Consider the following 8,685-nt stretch of genomic DNA (forward strand, 5'->3'; position numbering starts at 1 on the left):
GACTATTAATCGAAGAGTTTTTATTCCTTTTCATACCAGACCGTTGCAACCAAAGTTAGATTATTAACGAACTCCCTTTTTCAACTTACTTCATAGCTAACGACCCACCTTGTTAATGAGAAACGAAATTAGTATACTTTATCAGTATCAATAATGAATTCGCTGTCATTCTTGTACATGTTTAACACTTAACACGTCCGTTAAAGAGTCTTCCGCAAAAGAGTCTCTGATCATTTCATTTAATTACAGTACTTACCGATGCTTGCGATGTCTTCGTCTTGTGCTGCTGCTTGGTACAATCTTTTCCAAGTCATCGTTTTTATCGGACTCTATTTGCAGTTGCGTATCATAAGAGTATTCTTCGCTGTAAGGATATTGTCTACAGCGTTTGTTTGACGTTCGTCATAATACAATAATTAAGTCCCCAGACAAACATAATAAAAGCCAAAGCGTTCAAAAGAGAAAGACATGGAAAGAAGAAAACAATATTATTATAAACGATAATTTATAAAAGTTTTTCGTTCCTTTCTATCTCTATATAGTTAAGAATTTTGTCTTCATTAGAAAAAGCTTAAATAATTTAACAGTGATGTAATCTATGGTTTATGGCTAATCAACGTCAATTTTTCTTGCTCTCGTTTCCCTTCGCCTTCGCCTTCGCCTTCTCGTTTTCCTTTTTTTTGTTTATACTTACACAGGCTCATTGGTTGGCATAGCAAGTATGCAATGTTGTAAGCCATTTGGTTTGGGATAAACTAATATTGGATCTGAACAACGATGATAACGTTCTATGAAAGTAACAAAAGGACAAAATTAAATGAAATTTTCTTTTATGCAATTATTTATAGGATGCGCTTACTGTATTTACGTTTACGACCACGATATTCATCATCACTGCCGCTTTGGCCGGCTGGTACAAGAGGTTTGATACGTTGCTTGCTTTTGTCGCGTGCAGAAGTTTTACTTGTAGCACAACAGCCAATAGGCGCGACACTAGAACCAGTCGACGTTGAAGTCATACGATGCAATTTAGCCGTTTCGCTTGATGGAGCCGCAGTGGCAACAATAGCGCCACTGGCAGTACCATTGCGGAACGGTAAAATTTGTTCTGACAGCATTGGTGGTGCATCGATATCGATCGGCATAGCACCGGAACTTGTAGTAATCATAGGATATGGTTGCGTTGAAGCTGACGAACTAGCTATCGTTACAATATGTAATGTTTGCGGGGGCGAATCAGTTGTCTCAGTACAGGGTGGCGACGTTTGGGGAGGCATTGACGATTTAAGGCTATTCACTAAACGTTGATGATAATCGCTTTGATGTTGATGCAGCTGTTCGACGGTTAATGCGCTACGTGTGAGAGTGGTAGGCGACAATAAAGCAGCTGGCGAAACTGTAGCGGATTCCAGGGGTGGTGGTGGCAAGGGTGGCGGTCGGGCGCGGCCATTACTCAAAACGGCTAATAAACTGGTTGATTTTGATTTAAAACGATCACCCAATGTTACAGGTTTGTCAAGCACATTCAATTCAACTGTAGGCCAAACTCTTGAACCGTGCAATGACAACGAATCACTCTGATTTAACAAAGTACTTATTGTTAAATTTGCACTATCTTCTGAAGTATTTTGACGTGTTATGTCGCGTGATTGTACTGCAAGCTCTTTCTCAATTTTTTCCGACCGATTTTCGCTATCGGCGCGCAGTAAGTTTTGCGGCAGCACAATCGACTTGCTAGGTGGTAACGCTATGGCGACTTCACTAGTTGCGGGTTGAGTTCTTAGGGCGTGTTTGGTTTGCTGGGCAGTGGCAGTTATATGTCTTATATCTTTCATTTTTTGATTTTCTTCTCCAGTTATGGTAAGTGAAGAAGCTGTATCGTTTTCGGGCATCGCCCTAAGAGTCTTTAAAACAAGACGTGGCGGCAGCTCTGGGCTGCATTGTGCACTAATTGATTTGGCTTCAAGTATACGCTGACGCTTTGCCGCTCGAATGCGATCGTATAACAAAGTATCCCTATGGATTTCCGGAATGATTTCAGTTGCGCCAAAACTCACCGTGCACCGGGAACTAGCAAATGATAAGCTCTCAATGCTATCACGTATAGATGTCAAACTACCGTCAGCTAAAGTGGAGGAATGTAAACGAGCGCCCGTACCATTTTCATAACCACTACCTAACGATGCTGTATCATAGCTGCGTTCAACGAAGGAAGCGGAGGGTACAGCAGAGCTAGTTAATATACCATTGGTGTGTGGGGCATTTTTCGATTCGCCCGAGGAACTTGAAACGGCCGCATCGATCGGCGTATGAGTCTGAGCGTGGACCAGTAAATGCCGTTGCGCCAATTTCTGGTCGACACTTTGTCTTTCTGAGGAATTGCTAAGAGTGCTAGCCACACTATCATCAGCCAAAGGCGCAGATTGTGGTAATCTCTTAGCACTGGCAGTGGTTTTCGCTTTGGTTCTCGTTCGCGACCCCTGAGAACGACTTTGACTTTGAGTAAGGGATGTAATCGATGCCACTTCGATTTCATCAGATTTTCGGCGTTTGTAAGCCTTATCTCTTATGGCAGTTTTAGGCGATTTTGTCTTGTGTGGTGATGTGGGTACCGTACGCGAACACAATTGATCTTCGCCGCTTTCACTAAGCGTTGAATTTTGACGCGATTCAACACTGCTGAATAGCTTCCGGGCAAAAAACATTCTACCAATAGATTTCCGTTTAAGCCGTTTAGCTCGCTTACGCTCTTCGCAGTCGCGTTTCATAGCCTGCATTTTCTTCTCGAGGAGGCTGTGAAAAATGGCCTCATAGGTAAGTGCCCTTTGCAAATCCTCCAAAGAATTGATGCCATCTGTGGAAACAGCTTTATCCGATTTAAGCGGACCTTGTGATTCCTCTGGCTCCCCGGTGTGCTTTTCCTCCTCCATCTTTTCTTCCCTGTCCGTGCCTTCCGAATTCCATAAGTTAATATTCTCTTCCACTTCATCATCTTGATCACTTACTGGCCTTTTATGAATTTCTCCTTCCATTTGAAGCAACAACAACACGAAAAACGAGTCAAGCAGGTGTCATTTGTGTTCCGTCCGGGTTTTTTTTTCTGTTTTTTTTTTTTCCAAATTCTAAGCGCTTTCACTAACCGCAAATGACTTTGGTTCTTATGGATGAATATATTTTTATTGTTATATTATCTATCGATATCTTTACTAGTTGTTAAAGTGATTCTTTGTGATTAGCGGGTGTTTGTGAAAGCAATCTAATAACGTGAACGATAACGGCAACGTCCGCTTGATTGATGTTGTTGCTATTGACAATGATGATTTTTTTTGTATAAAACATTTTTTGTTCTTCCTGTTTCCTGTTTTTTGTTTTGTTTTGTTTTTTTTTTTGTTTTTTTTTTTTTTTTTTTTGGTGTTGTTCAATTGCTATGCGCGACAATTGACAACAATAGCAGCAATGATGACGATGGCGATGCTCATACTTTATCTATCGGGGTTTCACGGTTAACTTTAAGCTTTTGCGTTGCCTGTTTTGGCCACGATATTCTCTGCAAAACACTTTATATCGCTTTTCTATGCAAAAATAAGCAGAAAACTACTTGTCATTGAATAGAATGAAGACGATTAGGTAGATGAATTTTTCCATATAAGTATTATTAACGATTTCGTATTGATTACATTTATTCACTTTGATTTTCGCTATTCCTTTTATTCATTCATAACACATGATTGACTGGTGATTCTCGCAAATCCAAACCATTCAATTAATGTACTTTGTTTCTTTCTTATTTTCTTTGTACAAAATCATTCGTGTATAATGAACGGTATCTGGATCTGTAAATTAGAGAAGACATGTGCATTAAGGCAAGTAAAATTTAAAAGTTGTGTGCTGCTGGTGATGTAATGACAAGGACACATTCACAACGTGAATGTAAATATTTGTTGAGTTAAACATATTGGTTTGGAAGTTATATTGATTGAATTCTATTCTTACTTAGCTTAATGCGATATTTATAATAATACATTGTACTGGAGAACGTGTAGTAGTGTTTAATGAAATATGAAAAATCCCTTAAGGCTTAAAAAAATGAGTGAATGAACGAACATAGGTTTAGACATACATATGATTATTTACTTTACTTTACTTTGTGCACTTGTTAGCTTGTACTACTAATAGTCGTTAAAAAAAAACTTTCATTTATTTAACTTTTAGGAACATAAAGGTGCGTGTGTGTGTATATAATATAACCAAAAATATTTATGGAATAATATATATTTTCGAGATTCGGCCCGGGCCGAATATAATCATCTTACTTGTTAATACGTAATTTTCATTTTATGCATATTATCTTGTTATACACACCACACCGAATCATAAGAAGGTATTCATTTCAGCAAAACGTTTTCATTGCTTGAAAAGAAACTTCAGAGACATCAAATGTCCTTGATAAGCATCAAATTTCCAGTTGATTTAGGCATACCCGTCCGTCCAATTGTCCGTGTGTCGTCTATGCTTCGTCGCAAAAAGAAAGAATCGACTTCGAATTTGATGAAAATATTAGAACTGTTTGTACTCCGGTGGGCATGGAAAATGGGCCAAATAACTAGTACCATGTAAACCGAGAACACACACACAGCTGAGAAAATTATAAGAACTTAAACATACCTTCTATAGCAAATCCTATTGTTCCGGGACTACCGGACAATCCAGTCACCCAATGTTACAATATATCACAATTTAAGTTTGTGGACGCAAAGAATCTTGAGGGACTCGACAAAGTAAACCTACTTTTTAAGTCTTTTGCCAAAAAGAATGTCGAGCGAAAATGAAGATATCGCCTTCAAAATTCTTAAAGAATCTCGAAGTGAATTAAATTTTTAAAAGGACACACCTACAACAATAGTTTTATTTTGAAAATAGAAGAAATCAGCCGCGCCCACTCCATCTTATAGAGCATGAAAATGTAGTTCTTTCACTCTTATTGTCTGGTTCAGGGCAACGGTGATGGGTATAAAAGATTCGGTCACGACCGAATATACTTTCCTTGCTTGTTCTAACTAAAAACATTGTATTTGCATGTGTAACGTATCCAGAATAATTTTCAACATTCCGTCTTGTTTGTCTTGTGGGTAATAAGTAGAAAACGTGAAAAAAGCAAAAAAAAAAAGTGAAAATTTGATGATAACTTGTAACCGTTCGATTTTTCACATGAACTTTTTTGTGTGACTAGGATCAACAGCGTGCATCCACACAAACACGGAGACGCACAGACACACGGAGCCAGACATACAGGCACGTATGTACCTACGTACATACATGTAAACATAAATAGGCGCACACGCACACAAACAAAGTAGGGGGCCAACGTACAAAATAACGTACTAAGATAACCTGTATACAAACATCTATACTTAGATACGAGACTGTGGAAATGCCAGCAACGGCAATTCGTTAGATAACCCGCCTCCTTATAGACCTATCTATCTCCTGAACAATGTGGGCAAAGTTTTCGAAAAAATGCTACGAGCGGGTTTAGCAAAACAGCTGAAGGGCCAGCGCGGCTTTTCTAGGCGCCAATTCGGCTCTATCGAACGGCGATCTATAGTTAACGCCATTAAGAAAATGGTCTCGGCAAAATAAAAAAAGAAGGACGCAAAAGAGTTCTGTGCTGACGTCGGAAGTGGTAAACGTCTTTAGCACAGCGGATCGGGAAACCGAAATAAAATGCTGAAACAAGCGAAAGTTTTTTCCGTACTTGGTTAAAATGATAGACAGCCATAGCAGTGCACCGTAAAATACAAACAACGGAATAAGAGAACCTAGGATTATAGCAGGGGGACCACAGGGTCCTACCCTAGGTCATTTCGTGTAGAGTTTCATATCATGCACTACGAGTTGCTCAAGACGGGTCTTCCAAGTGGAGCGAAATTGATAGGTTATGCGGATAACATTGCCCTGATTGTGCAGCAAACGTCGACCCCGCAGGTAGAGATAATAGCTCAGGCTAGCGTAAGCGATAAGCGTAGATGGCTATAAAATTTCAAACTCAAACTTACTGTAGGGAAAACTGAAGCCACAATGCTTCTAATCGTCAAAAAAAAGGTGAATGGATATTGCATTCAATTCACTTCTAATTTGAAATATCAAGGAGTGCAATTAGATAGAAAACCAGCACTCGCGGAAATGTTAAGAAAGTTAGGGATGAAGCATTGTCAATTTGCAAACCACTCTATGCAGAGTTAGACCATCCGTGAACGGGTCAAAACAGGCGCGATTAAAACAGCATAGCGTACGTGCAAATGATGTATGCCGGATCCACTTGTGCAGAGAAGGTATTAGAAAGTTAACATCTTCTGCGAAAACTGGATGCGGTTCAAAAGCCGTAGATGTTGAGAATGAAATCGGCCTACCGCACAGTTTCAACGGCAGTGGCAGCAATCTTGGCGGATATATTATCCATCGTGTTACTATTGACGAAGCAATTATGTGCCCGTAGCGACAAAGAGGAAAGAATTACTGACGCAGGAAATTGCAGCGATGTCTACCGATTTAAGACTTCTATCTGGCAGGTCATGTTGACGGAATGGCAGCTACGATGGGAAAACGACTCGAGAGGAACGTAGAACAATCACTAAAAAGGGGACACTGAGAAATTAATTTGTTACCAACCCAATTTTTCGTTAGCCATGGCTATTTTTCGAGTGCCGTTTTAACTTGCGAGCAGATAACGTACGCGATCTACGCCAAGGCTAAAATGACGATGTGAGGAACAGGCTTTTCAGATCACTGACCCTGCGAGGACGGGTGAGGTAGAATGATATAGTAAATATAAGAGTCCATCCCGAGGTAATGCGGTTCCGAGATAGTTTGATCTCAAGACAAGCGTACTGCCAGTACGCTATTATGAAAAATAATATATATATATATATATACTTAGGTATACGCAGACATAAGCACATACAAGCAAACATAAAAACATAGCTATAACATATTCAGCCATTCATATAAATTTTCAAACGAACGGACGAACGGACTTTCCTAGGTCGTCCCAGAATTTGCTCTCTGAACTTTTCTTTTAGATGCTGCAAACATTATGACAAAACGTACATAAACCGCTTCTTCGTTGGTGGGTATAATTATCGGATTACGTAAGATAAGATATACGACCCGCAATTCACTCTCAAACTATGCTCAAGCTATTTATCATATATATGAGCTATGACATTAATTTCTCTTTTAATTTTACTCGTATTTAATGAGATCAGTAAAGTCAAATAGCACCGCTGGATGTCATGTAAAACGGAAACGAAACCATTTAACTTATCCCATATAAGCACCATGGCCAAGCTAAGCAGCTTCATAACTAAGCCAACTAAGGAATATCATGACTTAAAGTTACATTTGAGTGGAAAGCTTCAGATAGAAAAGAAGAAAGAAGAAAGTAAACGAGATGGTAAACGAGAAGTAAAATAAAACATTTTTCTTTTGTTTTCTCCTACCTACCTAGTATTATGCTCTTTGCTATTCCGGTCCCTAAGCTAATCCCAACTGCATATATAAAGAATTTAAACTCAGCCGAGTGTATCAATAGCATTAATCGTCTGTAATTTAATTTTCAAGAGAATTCAATTAAATCGATGTACGTAATGCTTGCTTGTATGTATGTGTGTATGACTATTTATAATAAATAAATTGAAAAATGAAATGATGATAATTATGTATAAAAAAAAAAAAAAACAAGAACAAGAATTAAGTTAAGGTGATTACGGTGAATCCTTAATAATTTATGGAATACAGAAAAATTGTCTCATAAATGCTTAGAATTAATATTTTTGTACAATTTAAATATTTAAATGTTAATAAAGCAACAGCAAAACAACAAAAGCATTATTTACTTTAGCATTCCGGCATACCCAACATAGCACTAGTTACAAGAATCATCTATATCTGTTTGTTTGTTAGTGTAAGCAAAAGAAAAAAAAACAAAAACAAAAATGATAATTTTGCTTGCCCTTCGTTTCGGTTTTTGCCATTTTCGTTCTCCCTTTTAGATAATATTTATTCGACTTGTTGCATTGTACTTATAAAATAACCTTTCCTTACCCCATTAGATATATGTATGTAGGAATGTATTTATGAATGCATGCACTCTTGTATGTAAAAGGGAAGCGGATAAAATGCTATGCTACGTGAGTGTATGAAGTTATATTCTCAAGTCTCTTGCACGTACATATGTCTATATGAACATATTGACTCGTTCATGCCTGATTTAAGTCGTGCACACAAGAGTTGTCGTTCCTTGGAATAAAGTTGAATGGCTGCCAATAATATAATTTTTATTTCCCTTCTATTTTATATTCGTACATGTACTACACGGCACATATAAATTTAAGAATGTATGGGTTTCTCTATCTAAATGCATTGCTAAACTTAACAATCTTTGCGGAGCGTTTAAATTCCCCAACCGACTAAAGCTTAACTAACATAGAATAGTAATAATAATCGGATAGAGTCAAGTGTATGAAAATTCCTTTATATATATTTAACATTGTGCCGTGCTACGTATAATACAATTTGCATGTGTGTATGGAAAGCAAAAAAAAAAAAAAAAACAATTATTTAACTTGTCTACATATCATAATCGGGTGGTGCTCAACAAGTCAGTCGATCATGAGGGCGATTTTC

The 8,685-nt window shown here is 38.1% G+C and overlaps 1 protein-coding gene across 1 annotated transcript; it reads right to left on the reverse strand.

Moving 5' to 3' along the window:
- Positions 1 to 252: 252 nt before the first annotated feature.
- Positions 253 to 3,366, reverse strand: LOC119644288. Its single transcript, XM_038043826.1, has 3 exons — positions 860 to 3,366; positions 695 to 788; positions 253 to 379 (listed from the first exon to the last, which is right to left on the reverse strand). The coding sequence occupies exons 1-3, from the start codon at positions 3,030 to 3,032 to the stop codon at positions 253 to 255; spliced, it is 2,394 nt and encodes a 797-aa protein (XP_037899754.1). The 5' UTR covers positions 3,033 to 3,366.
- Positions 3,367 to 8,685: the final 5,319 nt, after the last annotated feature.

The sequence above is a fragment of the Glossina fuscipes genome, unplaced genomic scaffold (genome assembly GCF_014805625.2).
Source record: "Glossina fuscipes isolate IAEA_lab_2018 unplaced genomic scaffold, Yale_Gfus_2 106618, whole genome shotgun sequence".
Classification (NCBI taxonomy): domain Eukaryota; kingdom Metazoa; phylum Arthropoda; class Insecta; order Diptera; family Glossinidae; genus Glossina; species Glossina fuscipes.

Bases quoted from the DNA above. Each gene is read 5' to 3' on its own strand.
- LOC119644288 (XM_038043826.1), bottom strand. From the start codon at position 3,032: ATGGAAGGAGAAATTCATAAAAGGCCAGTAAGTGATCAAGATGATGAA. The intron at 789-859 runs GTAAGCGCATCC...TTACTTTCATAG, and splicing joins TGGTCGTAAACGTAAATACA to AACGTTATCATCGTTGTTCA. The intron at 380-694 runs GTAAGTATAAAC...CAAACGCTGTAG, and splicing joins ATGCCAACCAATGAGCCTGT to ACAATATCCTTACAGCGAAG.